Source organism: Pelodiscus sinensis, chromosome 29 (genome assembly GCF_052426305.1).
Source record: "Pelodiscus sinensis isolate ZL-2025 chromosome 29, ASM5242630v1, whole genome shotgun sequence".
In the NCBI taxonomy this organism is placed as follows: Eukaryota; Metazoa; Chordata; order Testudines; family Trionychidae; genus Pelodiscus; species Pelodiscus sinensis.
Window position 1 is genome coordinate 13,738,165 of NC_143080.1, and position 16,417 is coordinate 13,754,581.

The 16,417-nt window shown below is 63.0% G+C and overlaps 1 protein-coding gene across 2 annotated transcripts in view; it reads right to left on the reverse strand.

Moving 5' to 3' along the window:
* Window positions 1–1,347: 1,347 nt before the first annotated feature.
* Window positions 1,348–16,417, reverse strand: part of LOC102456764 (alpha-2-macroglobulin-like protein 1) — a 70,849-nt gene continuing 55,779 nt past the window's right edge. For both annotated transcript variants that reach the window (XM_089773963.1, XM_089773962.1), the window contains exons 21-35: window positions 15,863–15,984; window positions 15,673–15,724; window positions 15,179–15,253; window positions 14,607–14,783; window positions 14,058–14,139; window positions 9,672–9,828; window positions 7,603–7,677; window positions 6,986–7,145; window positions 6,090–6,589; window positions 5,844–5,968; window positions 4,855–4,945; window positions 4,373–4,441; window positions 3,969–4,071; window positions 2,918–2,959; window positions 1,348–2,631 (exon numbers count right to left, since the gene is read on the reverse strand). In XM_089773963.1, the coding sequence (XP_089630089.1) occupies window positions 2,597–2,631; window positions 2,918–2,959; window positions 3,969–4,071; window positions 4,373–4,441; window positions 4,855–4,945; window positions 5,844–5,968; window positions 6,090–6,589; window positions 6,986–7,145; window positions 7,603–7,677; window positions 9,672–9,828; window positions 14,058–14,139; window positions 14,607–14,783; window positions 15,179–15,253; window positions 15,673–15,724; window positions 15,863–15,984 (1,865 nt within the window). In that variant the 3' untranslated portion in view covers window positions 1,348–2,596. The remainder of the gene's footprint in view (window positions 2,632–2,917; window positions 2,960–3,968; window positions 4,072–4,372; window positions 4,442–4,854; window positions 4,946–5,843; window positions 5,969–6,089; window positions 6,590–6,985; window positions 7,146–7,602; window positions 7,678–9,671; window positions 9,829–14,057; window positions 14,140–14,606; window positions 14,784–15,178; window positions 15,254–15,672; window positions 15,725–15,862; window positions 15,985–16,417) is intronic.

Below are 16,417 nucleotides of genomic sequence, written 5' to 3' on the forward strand. Positions count from 1 at the left end.
TAACCCACCACATTGACACAGGTCAAGGGCAGAAAGTGAGGGACATTCACCACCCCCTCCCACAGAAGATGTGGACGGCCGTCTGACACGAACTCAATGCAATGCTGAAGTTGGGAGTAACTGAAGAGTCACAGAGTGAACGGAGGAATCTATCTTTTTACCAAAACCCAATGGCACTTTGAATTTCTGTATCAATTTCTGTCAGGTTAATGCTATATCCTGGTGCAAAGCAGATCCAATGCCGCACACTGAAGAACTCCTGGGATGCCTGAGGAGGAGGGTGCAAGTATCTATTGACCATTGACTTAACGAAAGGCTATTTGCAGATAATGCCTGTGACCCCAAAGGTGTAGGAGGCAAACACAGTCCAAAATGCCACTCGGGACCCTTCCCACAAGTACAGGCTTGTCCTCCCCCCACCCCCATCAGGGTCTATCACCCAGGAATTGTTTTAGAGCTGCAGTCGCTCCTGTCTCCGCCTTCCCCTCTCTCCTGTGCAGGTGCAATGAAGAGAGAGGAGGGGATGTTCAGCTGCAAACCAAGTAAGAGGCTATTCAGGGATTGATTACAAAGGGGGAAATGGGGAGGAGAACCTGATGCAGATAAAACAAGCATCAAACCAAACACGTGACAGTGTCAGCAACAACCAGGGGCTTGAACCCAGACCCAGTAATTCAAACCCTTTGGCTCGCTGAGTAAAGCCCTAAGGGCCAGGCCCTTTCTCTCCTGAGGACGTGGCAGTGGCGCTGGGGGAGGCGCCCAGGACGTTAACCCTCAGGCTGATTTAGAGCCCCTGGAGAGCACTGGGGAGCCCCACAAGTCCTGACGGGACTGAAGGGTGAAGGGGAGTCGCAGGCTGGTACAAGCAGGTTGTGTGGGGGTGAGGGATGGGAAAATCCCCTTCCTCCACGGCAGGCGTGGCTGGGGCTGCCCCTCGCTGGCAGGTGGCAGAGCAGAGGGGCCCGCGTACTCCAGCCACTAGGGCAGACAGCCCCCAGGCTGAGGCAACGCAGCCCTTGTAACGCCGCCGGGGGGGTCTGAGGGGAGCGGAACCCTCGTGACCGCTTGGCGGGAAAATCCGGTTTGGGCCGGTCCCTGAGCGCCCAGCGCCTGAGGAGATCCGACAGGATTCCTAGGTCGGGTCACAGACTCCAGCGCGTGGCCCCAGTTACTAAACAGGGTCATAACATTAGATTGTAACGCGGTAGAACAATGAAATCATGTATCAACAAAACCCCCTACCAGAACTCAAGGGTGAAGAGTGCCTTCCCCCCCGTTCGGTCTGCGAAGGGGGCGGGTGTGCGATGGGTGTGCATGCACAATGTGCACAAGCTCAGCACAGTTGGCTTTTTCTGGACTGTCCATTTTACTGAGCAGTTTTTGAAGAGCTCTAGCACTGAAAGTTTGGCAGGGGATTGTGCTCGGGAAAGAGAAATGTTTTTTGCCATTGCCATGGAAATCCATGCCACGCTGGCCGGGTTCTAAAGTAGGGACCCCTGCTGTCTGGACCTGTTCAGCAGAGAGTCCGACGTGTTCCCGAGTCATTGAGATCTGGGATGAAAATGACCTTGAATGGTTATGGGGCAGTGTCCTAACTGATGAATCTTTCAGTCCCTGCCCATTGAAGCTGGTGCCTATAACCCCCCCCCCCCCGCACCGTACTGCACCATGAGCTTCCTGCTTTAAAAAGGGTTTTGCTTCTCTAGGACGGGGGTGGGGCAGCGGCGAACGGTCTGTGGGTTTTTCTTGCTACCTGATCTCAGTGTAGGGTCTCAGGAACGACAGGCCTGGGCTGCCCGGGGCCCTGCAGGCCTGGCTGGGCTGCCACAGTGCGTCTGTCAGGCTCTGGCCCCGTCTGGCTGGGGAGGGACCGTTCACAGAGGGGCGCTGCCCCAGCACGGTCCCAGGTCTCTGGCGTTACACAGGTGGCACCAAAACACAAACAGGCAGGAGCAGCGGGTGGGACAGGCTGCTCCTCCCTCTCTCAGGCCGGGGCTTCCAGGCTCTGTGGGTTCAGCCCAGGCGAGCCGGTCGAGCTACGGCGGGTGGCGGGAGAGAAGGGCCGACGATGGTGCAGCGTCACTCGGTCCCTAATCGACCCTCCCGCGCAGCACAGCGAGCATCTCCCACTGGGGCAGGGCCTGGGGGAAATAACCAACTGCCCTGACATTAGTTCTGAACCAAACCCCGCCCCAGTGAGCGCAGGGCAGGAAGGGGGCAGAGCCGCAGGCCCAGGAGCGGCTGCTCTCAGGCTGCGGAGGAGCCATGCGAGGAGCAGCAGCCGGGCAGCACAAAGCAAGAGAGCAGCCTCACACACAGGCGGGGGTTGTATCTTGTGTTAGGGTCTCAGCAGGACACATGGCAAACCCCCGGGGTCCCCACAGCAGCCCCTGGTTCCCATGGGTGACGGACAGCTGGGACCCCGCGGCTGGTCTGGGGGTGGGAGGGGGGAGCAGGGGGATGTTTCCAGAGCAACCAGGGAGGCGTTGGCTGAAGAAGGTGCAAAGGGGGAACAGCAGCAGCCGAGAAGATCCTGGGGTGTCCGGCTGCCAGGGCGGCTCTCAGGACGGGCGCGGGGGGCTGCTGGGCGGGGGCTTCAGCGGGAATTTCCCAACGTCTCGGCATCAGGGGCTTTAAATAAACAAACACCCCCTGAGAGAGGATCAAACCCCTCCCCCGCCCGATGGACACCTCTCCACATGGCCCCCAGAACTCTCCCAACCCCCAAAGACTCCCCCCTCACAGTCACCCCCACACCACAGAGTCCCTTGTGCCCCGCATAGACCCTTCCCCCAACGTATCCCTCCCCCTCGTGGGTCCCATGCTCCCTTCTCCCCCGACACAGACCTTTCCCCCCCACGGCCTTGCCCCCCAGACAGGTGTAGGGACTGGAGTTGGGTGGGTGCATCACACCTACCTGAGCCGCAGGGGGCGCTGTACTCAGCCTCTGTGTGCTCCCCTGCAAGGCAAGGGGGGGAGGGATGAGGAGAGAGCCCCTCCCCCCACTCCCGCCCAGGCAGGGTCTGAGCCCCAGCCCAGGGGAGCCCTCCTGTGGCTCTGAGCCCCAGAGGGAGTGCGAGGTGGCCCAGGTGTCTGAGTGGGGCTGAGCACTCTCCCCAACCCCCGGCCAGATGAGCTCTGTAAGTCGCCCCTCAACGCACTCAGGGACACCACCCTGCCGGCCCAGCCCAGCACAAGGCTTTCTGGGGGCATCTGAGGAGCTAGAGGGAGAGCAACTGTGTGGGGCCCTGTAGCTGGGTCATGAGATCCTGGGGGTAGCTGGGGGCCCGGGGTGCAGGACTTTCAGCCACTTAGAAAAGTCTTCTCCTTCGCTGTGGGGCGTGGCCCCAAGAATCCAATTTCCCCCTCCTGTGGGGGGGGAGTGGTGTCTTTCTGGTTCTCCCCCTTTGCACCTAGGCAGGCGGAGAAGAGAGACTTGTGTCCTCCTTCAGCCAACAGCCCTGGCTCAGATCCTGTGGCCGGCAGAACCAGCTCCTGCCCCTTTGCTGGTCAGCCCTGAACTGAGCCAGGTTCCCTCCTTTTATTCTCCCTCCAGGCCTGGCATTGGCTGCAGGTAAAACGGGGCGGGGCTAATTGGACAAAAAGGCCTTGTGTAGCCCCTGCACTGCCAGGTCCTCCTCTCACTCCCTCACAGGCCCTGGAGGGGCAGGATTCCTCCTGCTCCTGCTAGCACGGCCCCAGTTACACTAGCTGCAGTGTCCCCACTGGCCCGACAAACACTGGGCTCCCGAGACCCTGTCATGAGCCAGACCCACAGAGTGAACCTGGGAAGGCTCCGACCTGAATCATCTGGGGCCCTTGGGATGGGGGAAAGTTCAGTGACTTCCCCCCCCATCCCCACTGAGTGTGGCACAGCCCACCAGAGCAGCGGTAACGGAGGTGGGGCCCATGCAGGACACTGACTGTGCCAGCGTGCCCACAGGAGCAGGGCCCGAGGCGGGACTCACCCGGCTCGTAGTAATCGTACAGCCTCACAGGGGCCGCTCTGAGATTCTTCACAGGGAAATCCTGCTCCAGGGAGAAGGTGAAACTCGCCGCCTCCTTTGTCAGCTGCCGAGAGAGTGACAGAGCGAACGCCCGGGCTGAGCGTCTGCACTGACAGCTCCAGCCCCCTCCCAGCAAGTGGCCTGGCCCAGCTCCCCCACCCCTGAGCTCCCCACAGCCCCCTTCACGCCCTCCCTGGTGTTTGGCCGAGGCTGGTCCCAACTCCCCTTCCTACATGGAAACCGGGCCCTTGAGATGGGAGCAGATTTCACCTGAGTGTGGTGCAGCCAACCAGAGCAGTGGTAACAGGGATGGAGCCCGCGCAGGACACACCCTCCCCACTGGCACCAGAGCCCTGAGCACTCACCTGGTCCAGGTAGATGGTCACCTGGTCCTTCTGCACCTCCAGCCTCTTCACCAAGGGCTGCTTCTCCAGCTAGGAGCGGGGGGAGGGAACGGCTGAGCCTCGCACGGAGGGGCTGAGACCGGATTCACTGCCTGGCTGGGGGTGGGACATGGGGCCCTAAACACCCTCCATGGCCCAGGGGCCTGGCTGTCACCCCCCAGGTCACTAGGGGGCTGCTCTGGGAGGGGGAGGGTCTAGATAGGGGCGCTTTGTTGCAGGGGAGCTAGTCACGGGCAGGAGCTGCTCAGTGACGGGATGGGAGACCCAGGGCTGTGCAGCGCCTCACGGCTGTGTTAGGGGGCGCTGTGCTGCGGGGGGCAGGGCGCTGTGGGGGTAGCTCTGTGGGGGTCAGAGCTGCAATCTGTGTTCTCCTGGGGGGCTGGGCTCTCCCCATGGACCAGTCCCTGGATTCGGACTGTGTGACTGGCACTGTCTGGTCTCACCTGCCCCAGGGAGCTCTTGGCGGGGACGTAGCCGGACGGCAGCTTGGCCTCGATGATGGCCATGTTGGTGGCTGAGCGCTCCCCCCTGTACCTGCAAGAGGAGCCGGGGCTGAGGCCGGGGCAGCCCTGGGTACAGAGCCCGGGGAGGGGGGATGGAGGGGCAGGGGAGGCCTCACATCTTCTCAGCCCTGCAGGCGTCTCAGGCCCTCTGCCTGTCTTGGACTGTGAACCCCCCGTGTCCCAGCCAGCCTGAGCAAGGGGCAGTGGCCCCAGGAGCTGCTTGGGAGCCGACTGCTCCAGTTCAGCCCCAGGACCTGCCCGTCACTGCCTGGCGCATTGGTCCTGCTTTGGGCAGGGGGCTGGACTCAACGACTCCCTGAGGCCTCTCCCAACCCTCTGATTCTAAGATTTCAAGGGGCTCCGAGCCCTGGGGGTGAATGGCTCCCCCAGCCCCTCCCCCCCAGCCCTGCAGTAGGACGATGTGCTCAGGGGGATTTGGGGTTCAAAGTGTTTCCACGCTGAAGGGGTGTCCCTGGGTTATTGGTGTTACGAGGTGAAAGGGGATTCAGGACCCTGGCCAGTGGCTGGAGGGTGCAGACCCCAGTAATTGGGGGCCTGCGGACCCAGCTCGGACGACACGGATGGTTCCAGCCAGCTCAATAAACCTCCTGTTTCACGCTGGCTGAGTCGCTGCGGACTAGAGAACAGGGCTGCGCCATCCCCTGGGAGTGCAGGCCCCGGGGCCCAGAGCGAGGGGACCCCCTGAGGGGCCCACGGCAGAGCCAGGCGGGCTGGAGCTCAGAGAGGTGGGGGAACGGGGGAGGGGCTCAGCCCCCAGGGGAGAGCGGATCCCCACGGAAGGGGGTTACCCCTGGGACCGCTGGGTGCCCTGTGAGTGTGACAGACAGCTCTGCCCAGCCACTTCCTCACTGCCTGGGCCTGTCCCTGCCCCGGAGTCGGACCCAGCGGGTGGGGGGCCGGGCTGGTACCGGGCGTGCAGGGCCAGGCTGAAGCGGGATGCGGCGCCCTCGCTGCACTCCTTCGGCTCCGTCTCCACCCGCAGCTCAAAGGTGGCGGCGCTCTTGGGGGGCGGCACGTTGTAGCACAGAATCAGCTGGGAGAAAAGTGAGAGGGTTGGGGCGGAGCCTGGCACCGTGGGGCCCAGCCGTGGGGCAGTCCCAGGGCACAGCCACTCACCGCCGGGCCTGCTGGGCCCCAGGGGCTCCTGCCCTCACCTGCACGAAGACACAGCCGCTGCCGCTGGCCTGCACCGTGTACTGCCCGGGGATCTCCTGCAGGGCCGCTCGCTGCAGCTCCAGCCGGTTGGCGTTCTCCACGTGGAATTGCTGCCGGGCCCCGGCCGGGGAGCTCACGGTCACCGACACCGTCCCGCTCGCGCTGTACGTCAGGGCTGCGTATCTGGCCAGGGCCTGCAGGGCCACCACCGTGTCCTGGGGCAGGAAAGTCACCGAGGGGACAACAGGACCCCGCCTCCAACTCTCTGCAGCAGGATCGGGATTTGCCGGGATGCTGACAGAGTCCTTGTAGAGATTCTCCTGCTTGCTGAGCCAGCGGGCGATCTGGGAGGCGGTCGCCACGTCGGCAGCAGACACGTTGGGCAGGGAGAGATGGGCCAGCAGCACGTAAGCCGTCAGCTCCACCTCCGCCATATGGTTCCGGTGGGACTCGGGGCTGGGCAGGCCCTTCACCTGCCTCCGCCAGTGGAGCTGTCCCCCTAGGAGAGGGGCCGAGGGAAGGGCAGCCCCGCCCATTAGAAATATTCGCTGTATTCTATCCACAACCCAAAATCCATCCCAGCCCCACCCCCAGGGAACAGGCCACATGCATTAGATGAGCGGCTGGTGGGGGAAGATCAAAGTGGAGACCCCATGGGATGCAATTGCCCAGCCTGCTTGTGCTCGGGATCACCTCTGGTAGAGGGGGACACTGGGCGCCGGAGTGCGGGGTCCTCGGGCAGGGGGCAGGAGGGGAGCAGGGCCTAGCTGAAGGGCCGAGGGAAGAGCCATCACCAGGGCAGGGGGCAGTGGGTGGGCAGGGCCGTGGGGGGCAGCCCTGCCCTGTGTCTGGAGGCCGCCAGGGGGGAGGGCACTGGAGCGAGGCGCTGCGGTACCGGCGCTGACGCTGTGCTGGGCCAGGCTCTGCAGAAGGGCATCCCGCAGCTCCGTGCGCCCCGCCAGCCCGAAGGCGTAGGCCAGCAGCGCCCGCGTGTAGAGGTCACTGGTGCGCGAGGACTCCTGGAGGCACTGGAGGGCCCTGGTCACCGTGGGGTCCTGGGATGGGGGAGACACCCAACAGACGCCCCGTCAGGCTGAGCTGCCCAGAGGAGACGCCCCACGCCTGGGCGTGCCCCCCGGCTCCCAGCCCATGGACCCTCACAGCGCTCCACCTGGCAGCCAGCTCTCACCTGTCCCAGCCCGTCCCTACCCCCGTCACCTGCACCGAGCACCCCCACAAGCCTCACCCAGGTTCCCCCACTGAGCTCTAGACACCAAACCAGCTCAGCCCCTCCCCACCTGCCAAATCTCCCTGCCCTACCCCAGCCCAACACCCCACATCACCCTGCCCCAGGCCTTGGTACCAACTCAACAGACTGCCAGCACCCCCTCCCCCAACACCTCCTCCCATCTCCAGTACCCCGAACATCGCCCTGACACCCCCATATCCTCGCCCTGAGCCCCCCCAGTGCCCTGGTCCCTGCCCCGGCAGGAAGGCAGGGCTTGGCCTCACCGTGAGCGGCTGCCCCAGCTCCAGGAGCGCTGCCGTGACGTAAGCCGAGAGAGAGATTTCATCCATGATGTTGCCCTGCGGGAGATGGAGACACCAGGAGCCGCCTCAGGCCAGGCCTGTAGGGCCAGCAGATCTGGCTCCAGCGCTGTGGGGGGCTTGCATGGGCCCCTCCTCCTGCTGGGGCCTGTCAGGCCCACGTGGGTCGTAGCAGCCCGGGAGGCCAGGCTGTGGCAGTGAGTCCCACGGGCTAGTTCGCGAGAGGCGGCAATGGCTCCATGGCCACGGCTGCACTGGCCCCGTGTGAAATCCTCCCTCAGCCCCTGCGCCAGGGCCGGGCTGCGGGTTTGCAGGGACGTTCCCCAGACGCCTGTGGAGACGCGGGGCCGGTCCTGCAGCGGCTGAGGGATTCGCCCCCCCCGGGCGAGCTCCGGCTCGTTAAATCGTCCCCCGCGCGGGAATCCAGACTGTGCCTGAGATTTGTCTCCTCCTAGCTCCCAAGCGGCCGGGGCGGCCCCAGCCCTCCCAGAGAGACCCGGCCCCTGCAAACGGCTGGGGACCAGCGGGGCCCAAACCGCAGCCTCTGGGATCGGAGACTGAGTGGAAACCTTTCACCACAAGCCAGATCCACATTCAGTGCGCCTGCCCCGTGCCCCCATGCCCAGGGACTTGGGTCCTTCGGACTACATCTCCCATGATGCACCAGGACTGCCTTTCTGACATGGGAGTCACGTGACTTAAGGGCTGGGCTGGGCCCACCATGCTCTCCATGCCATGCAATGGGTGTGGGGTCTGCTCGGGCCAGTGGGGAGCCTGGGCTGCTCAGGTGGATGGAGCAGGGCTGCTCTCTCCTGCAAAAACCCTCTGACCCGGTGTGACGTTATTGGGTTCTGAAGATCACTGTTGCACCCGTGCGGGGGGGTGGGCGGTTGTCACAAAAGTCTGTACAGAGGGGCCACGTGAGGTGTCACATGAAAGCTTCTGTTCTACTGACTGTGTCTGTGCTATTCACGTACTTGTGTAATGTCTGTCTGCGGAGTTATAATTATGGACTCTGTGGTGATGCTGGAAGGTTCTCTGTCTGAGCAGAGCAATGGGCAAAGAATGGTCAGCCAGTGGCTATGCTAATTAGCAAGGCTCCAGAGACAATAGATCTCCAAGTGCCAGAGACACACTTGAGGAATGTCTGGGTATCTGCAGACCAGCCACAATAATGGTTGCTGCCTTGGGACACAAGGATAGGTCGATGGACCATTTGACCTGCAGTGACCTGCTCTGGCCAGGAAGATGCCAGGAGAGGGATATAAGCGCCATGTGGCACCCTCTGTCTGCTCTTGAGTTCAGCTCCTGGTCCCAGATGCAGCCTTGCAGGGACCAACGAGCTGGGAAGAACCGTGGACCCATCCTGACATAGGATGTAACCAGAGACTTTTAAGAGAGCAGTTTGTAACGTCTCTGCTAAGAGTCTGTATCGAGAACTGGGAGATTTGATGCATGTGATGTATTCTCCTTTAACAACCTCACTCTCGTGCTTTTCTTTCTTTTAGTAACAAACCTTTAGATTTTAGATTCTAAAGGACTGGCTCAGCGTGGTCTTGTGGGTAAGATCCGGAGTGTAAATCGATTGGGATCTGTGGCTGGTTTCTTGGGACCGGAAGAACCCGTTCGGGGGAGGTGAAATTGGGTTCTAGACCCGTCACCTGTGTGCAGGCCCAGGGCTAATTGGGGCACAGGGAGAGCTGGGTATCAGAGGGGTTTTGCTCGTGAGGCTTCTTGCTGGCCAGATTGGCAGCTGAAGGGCTCTGTGTGACTGGTTTGTGGCCTATTTGGGAAGGGCCTCCACTCAGGGGCTGTAAGGAGCAATTTGCCCTGAGCAGATGCCCTCGGCTGTGCCCAGACTCAGCCCGGTCCGTCACTCCCAGCTCTCTGGGCCATTCAGCTACCACTAAAACCCAGGGAAACCCCTATGCAAAACCGGATTACAACAACCAGCTGCCATAGGGGGCGGCCAGGAACTTGCCCAGCTTCTCCCTCCTCCCCCACCCCATCAGCCCATCTCCCTGGCCTCCCACCTGCAGGATGTTCCTCAACGGCTCCCCCACACGGCGGAAGCAGCCGCTCTCCAGCTGGTGACGCTGCAGCCACCGCAGGCTGCGGTTTACATGCTTCTCATCGATGGAGATGTAGGGTCTGGCCTGGCCAAAGGACTTGAGGACGAAGGCCGTCAGCCTGGGCGGGGAGAGACCCATTACAGCAGGGGTGAGGAACCATTTTGAGGCGGGGGTGTGACGGTGCGTTGGGGTTTTCCCGTCTCCTGCACCCCCGTAATGGCACGGACAGACTCCACCAGCCAGTAGAACAGAGGGAGTTTATTGCTTCTCCAGGATACAGCACAGCACAGGTGTACTTCTGGTTACAGGAACTGGGGCTAAGAGGCCTCAGTGCCCCCCCTTGAGATGGGGAGTGGCTGGGCCCTACAATCCCAGCCCCCCTCCCTAGCTCCTTCTCCTCTGCTTCCCAGACAGCAACTAACCAACTCTCTTCCACGCCTGCCCCCCAGCAAGGGGCGGCATTCCCCCTTCCTTTGTTCCTCTCCCTGGGGGGTAGCTGGTCGGACAGGTTGAGAGACCCTTTTTGCATAATGATTCATCCCCTGCCCTGCTGTAGCCAGCCAGGTACCCCCACTACGTCACAGTTCTCCCCCCTCCGAGAGCGAACTGAGCAGGGTCACTCCGCTCGTGACCTCGGGAAGTTCGGGTCCTCTGTGTGGGAACCTGCCCTGGGGCACGGGTGCTCCCCTTGACTCAGGCTAGCCGCGGCAAGGCCCCACATGAATTGGCTTCCCTCTGTCCACTCGCTGCACCGCTCTGGGGGGACTGGCGCAGGCCTGTCCTCTGTGGTCACACCCACCCTTCCGCTGGCCTTGATCTCTGGCCAGGGTCTCTTGGGCTGGGGCCATGAGCCCAGCGAGCCTTCCCTGGACAGCCAGGATGTCTTCCACCCCCGACGCTCCATCCAGAGGGGTCTTCCCCTGCTGTAACTCTCTCAGCAAGCCCAGGGGGTCCTCTATACGGGGTAGGGGCCCCTGAGCAGCTTTCCTCCTGTCTTGGGCCTTCCCGCCCCTCTGGCAGGAGTCACAGGACCGGCAGTACCGCTGCACGGCTGCAAATATTCCCAGCCAGTAGAAGTGTTGGAGCAGCCTCATCCGGGTGCTCCGGATCCCCCGGTAGCCCGCAACGGGAACGTTGTGGGCTAAATACAGCAGCTTGAGGCGATGCTTTTTGGGGACGACCAGCTGCCGCTGGACCCTCCATGCCCTCACCTTCCTGGGGGGAAGCCATTCCCGGAACAGGAATCCCCGCTCCCACCGGAATCTCTCCTGGTCACCTCCTCCCAGGGGCTGAGCTGCACGGAGGCCAGCCTGGTCGCTCAGCCTCTGCAAGGAGGGGTCTGCATGCACCTCAACCTGGAATTCAGCCACTGGGGCAGGGATTGGGACCTGTTCCCCGCCTTTGCCTAGGTCCGGAGTCCCCGCTTGGCTGGACCCCGTGTCCGCTGGGATGGGACCCTGAGGACTCTGCCGGGAGTCCTTCCCTGGATCCAGGGTGCCAGCCCCTCACTGGCTCTGGCTCTGGCTCTGGCTCTGGCTCTGGGCGGTGACTAGAGCCCGCTGGGATTCATGGGGCCACTCCTCTAGGTCATTCCCCATCAGCACCTCGGTGGGCAAGTGCGGGTGGACCCCCACTTCCTTGAGACCTTCCTTCGCCCCCCATTTCAGATGCACCCTGGCTACAGGCACCTTAAACGGGGACCCATCTATGCCCTTCAGGGTCAGCTGGGTGTGGGGTAGTATCCGCTCTGGGGCCACTATGTCGGATCGGGCCAGCGTCACCTCCGCCCCCGTGTCCCAGAAACCCGTCACCTTCCTACCATCCACCTCCAGGGGTACGAGGCACTCGCTCCGCAGGGGCCGCCCTGCCCCCACCCGGTACACGGAGAAATCCTCCTCTCAAGGGTCAGACCTCCCAGGGGAGGTGCACTGAGCATCCTTCCCCCCACTCTGAGCTGGGGTTTGCCGGCCAGCCCCTGCCTCTGGGGCAGCCTGCCCTTCCCCCAGCCCCAGCCAGTTAACCCTGGAAAGTCCCAGGTCATGGGACCTGGTGCACTGAGCCCTCTTGTGGCCTCGTTGCCCACAGCGATGGCAAGTTAGGTTCTGCGGGCCCTTTTGGGTCGGCTCTGCCCATGCCCTGGCTGGTTTACTGGGGCATCGATGACTGGTCCTGATCCCTGGGGCTCGCCTCGGAGGTGCCTCTCTCCGTCGCTCAGCCGAGATCCGGTCTCTGCGCGATTCCCTTTCTCTCCGGGACTCCCGTTCACACCCGGACTGGCTCTCCGTGAACTCATCCGCCAGCCTCCCGGCCTCCTGAGGGTTCTCTGAGGGTCCTTGAGCCACAGCCTCAGTTTGGGTGGGCATGCTTCATAGAACTGCTCCATCATGACCAGCTTGAGCAGTTCCTCTGCAGCCTGGGCTCCAACTCCAGACACCCACTTGCGGCAGTGTTGCGCCAGGCGGGAGGCCAGATCCACATAGGTCTCCCGTGGCTCCTTCTGCACCCCCCGGAACCTCTTCCTGTACATCTCGGGGGTCATCCCGAACTTGTGCAGCAGGGCCTCCTTGACTCGGTTGTAATCCCCTGGCTGTAGGTCCTCCAGCTGACTGAGCACTCCGGCCGCCTCCTGGTTCAGTGCAGGGACGAGCTCCTGCAGCCAGTCAGCTGGGGGGACCCGCTGCAGTCCACAGGCCCTCTCAAAGGAGCTGAGAAACCCGTCTATGTCGCCCATGTCCTTCAATTGGGCCACCACGAGCCTCTCCAAGTGTCTGGCCGCCCTGGGGCCCATCCACTCTTGGCGCAGCCGGGGCCCTGCCAGTTATCTGCTCTGCCATGGCCAACTCATGCTGTCGCTGCCTCTCTCGGTCCTGGCGGTCCCTCTCTCGGTCCTGTACTTCCAATTCCTTCATCCGCAGCTGGATCTCCAGCCGCCGCAGCTCTGCTGGGTTGGACCCTCCCCTGGGCGGACTATGGTTTGGCAGGTTCCCCAGGGAGGCTGTCCCGTCTCTCCAGTGGGCTCCAGTGCTCCGCCTCCTCTCTGAGCCTGAGTTGCTCCCAGGTGGGGTCTGGCTGCTTCCCAAAGGCACAAGATCCTGGCCCTGTGGCTGGTCATTCTCTTCCAGCTGGGCAATCAGCTGGGCCTTGGTTGCTTTCTGCACAGGCAAGCCCCTCTCTCTGCACAGCTTCACCAGCTCTGCCTTCCGGAGCTGGGCGTAGGCCATCTCCCCGCTGGTCCCCTCGGTGCAGACTCACCAGTCTAGTGCTGTAGCACCCCACGATTCCCAGGAACCGCTTCGCTCTGTCTCCAGCATGCCTGGCTCCAGGGCTCTTGCTTCTATTGCCCCTTGTCGCTTGCCGCTGGAAGCTCCATCCACGGGGTGCAGTGCATCCCACTTCTGACACCAGAGTGACGGCGCGTCGGGTTTTTCCTGTCTCCTGCACCCCCGTAATGGCATGGACAGACTCCACCAGCCAGTAGAACAGAGGGAGTTTATTGCTTCTCCAGGATACAGCACAGCACAGATGTAATCTGGTTACAGGAACTGGGGCTAAGAGGCCTCAGTGTCCCCCCTTGAGATGGGGGTGGCTGGGCCCTACAATCCCAGCCCCCTCCCTAGCTCCTTCTCTCCTGCTTCCCAGACAGCAACTAACCAACTCTCTTCAAGCCCTGCCCCCTAGCCAGGGGTGGCATTCCCCCTTCCTTTGTTTCTCTCCCTGGGGGGTAGCTGGTCGGACAGGTTGAGAGACCCTTTTTGCATAATGACTCATCCCCTGCCCTGCTGGGCCATGCTGTAGCCAGCAAGGTACCCTCCACTATGTGACAGGGGGCCACTGACCCACAGAAAAAATCAGTTGGGGGCCACGCACAAGTGAGAAGCACAGAGAGACGCCCATGACTGAGAAGGAGAAAGACCCTCCCCCCCTTCCCCTCGCACACCAGAGCTGGGAGTGGGGGGCAGGCTAGTAGACATTGTGTGCTCCAGCCTTGTGGTTGGGGGCTGGGGTGCCAGCACAGACTCCCCAATGCTGAGCCTCGGGGGCCGGATCCAAGCAAGCCAGGGGCTGCATTCGGCCCCTGGGCCTGAGGGACTCTCTGCCGGAGAGGCTGCGGGCCAAGAAGGAGGCATGTGGAGGGCCAGGCTTGGGGGGGGATCCAGCATATGGGGGGATGAGCAGAGCTGTCAGAGGAGCCCGGGGTGAGACTGGGGTATCGGCGAGAGGGCCGTGGGGCAGAGCTGTGTGGGGAGCGGGACTGGAATAACAGTGGGGCTGGGGGCCAGGCTGCAGCCCATGTCTGTCCTGTCCCCACCCAGAGCCCTGACTCGCCCGTGCAGGGCAGCCCCTCACCAGGTGTTGCCTGTGGGGTCGCTCTTCCCATGTTTGCTGTAGGAGCCGTCCTTCTGCTTAAAGTGAAGCTGGCGCTGGTATCCTGTGGGGTGGGAGAGACGCACTGAGTCCTGGATCTGCTCATCCACAGGGGCTAGAATCCACCCCAGCCTGGGCCCTATGGGGCCTGCTAGCACCACCCGTCCCCCCACGCTGAGACTCAGAGATTCCAGGGGGCGGTTTGAATGCAGTGACAGAGCTGAGGCCGAAGAGGGCCCTGACCCGCCTAAGTCCTGCAGTGCCCCGGCCTGGGGCTGGGTCCCTCCCGCCCCGAGTTCCTAGAGGGGAAAGGGCTTTTCTCCCTCTCCCGAACCCCTGAGCCAAACACTCCCCATGAACCTGGGCGGGAGCTGCAGCCCTGAGAGGAAAGACCCAGGATCCCGTTCCCTGACCCCAGGGCCAGCCAGTGCCCGGAGCTGAGGCTGGACTGGAACCCGGGCCCAGAGGTGGCATGGACAGGCCTTACCCTGGCCCCACAATGCCCTGGAGGTGGGAAGGGAGGACACTCACCGCTCTGCAGGAATCCCTGGGCCTTGTCTCTGATCTCCGGGCTCAGCTGCCCGCTCTTCTCCAGGTACTGCTGGATGTAGATGTTGAGAGCGAACCGGACCATGTTCTGTTCTCCATCATCGAAGAACATGGGCTGCAGGTGCTCTACGTTCTGCAGAGCCGCGCCCATTATGTCTCCTGCCACCAAGGGGTCGGGGAGCAGAGAATGACCAGGCTGAACAACAGCTGCCCGACCCTAACTCCATGTCCCTGGAGCCCTGGCACCCAGGGCTCCGAGCCCCCAGTTCAGTTCAGCCTGGGGGGTTACGTGGGTAGCTGGTGAGGAATGGCCCAGAGGCCAATGCCCTGGCACAGCTTCCTGGCACCACCGTGTGAGTCTGCGGCCCCTCGCTGGGCGAGGCCCTGGAGCACAGACTGCAGGACCGGTCCTGCCCCAGCCCAAGGCCCCCACTCCACCTCCTGGGGCTTTCCCGTCCGTGACGCCCTGGTTCTCTGACCGGAGCGCTGGGCACAGCCGGGCTGGCTGGGCAGGCACCGCGCCCTGGCAGGGGTGGGGCAGGGGAATTCCTTACCCAGGACAGTCACGTGGGCCCGCTCGGACCCCGCCAGGACGTTCGCAGGCAGCTGCAAGGAGATTTCTTCGGACGCTGCGAGACACAAGGGCAAAGACACAACCGGAAAGGCCTGATGGGAGCCTGCCCCAGCCCCCAGCCAATCAGATCCCCCCATTCCACCCACCCCTTGGGGCTCTCGCCCGGTCACTGCCCCTCGCTCAGTCCCAAGCTCCACGTGCCGCAGTACGCCAGGGCCTTGGGGGAGGGGCGGGGTTCTCAGGGCAGGGCCCAGCCTGTGGGGTCGGTCCCTCTCCCGGCCCCACGGGGCCCTTGTGTTGAGCTCTGCAGGGAGCTTAGGACACGTGGGCCAGGCTGACGGGAGGAGGAGCTGGTGCAACGGGCCCAGTGAGACTCGGGAGGAGGAGCTCGGGCCATTGGCCCATGGCAGCCGGTTCCATAACTGCTCAGGCATCTCCTGTGTTACGGGCCCCAGACAGGCGCTGGGCTCCTACCTTCCTGGCAGAGCAGGGAGCTGTGCGACTTCTCCTCCACGATCCCCCCCGGCTGTTGGGAAGGAGCATCAGAGAGTCAGGAGACAGGACCCTGCACGTCACAGCCTGACAAAGGTCAATCACAAGTGCACTCTCAGCCGATTGGCCACCCCACCTCCCTCCACTGAGCCCGGCCCCAGCAGACACTGACCAGGACCCGCAGGGGCTTGATCACAGTGGCCACTAGCTCCTGGGCCGGCACCACGGCCAGCTCGTTGCCGCACAGCTCCTCGGTGCGCAGGGCCTCCGTGCTGACGGTGAAGTTCACCTCCCCTGCGGAGCCAGGCGGAGACGCCCGTTAGACAGCCCCACGCCCATGCCCAGCCGCTGCAGAGGGCCCCGGTCCGAGAGGGGAGGGGACAGCAAGGGGGAGGGTGGAGAAGAAGGGAGAGAAAAGCAGAATAAAGAGAAAATGGTGAGAGAAAGGGGGAGAAGAGAGGGGAGGGCGGAGGGAGGTGGCGCCTGTGGGAAGTGGCGCGTAGGCTGTGTGACGGACCGGGCCGTGTCTGGGCACAGCTGAGGGTGTCCGCTCAGGGCGAATTGCTCAAATCCGGGGGTTCCTTACAGCCCCCAGACTGGTGACCTCTCCAAACAGGCCACTAACCAGTCCCACAGAGCGCTTCAACTGCCTGCCTGAAGCCTCACGAGCAAAACCCCTCCGACACCCCAGCAATATCCGTGCCCCAGATGGCCCCGGGCCTATACA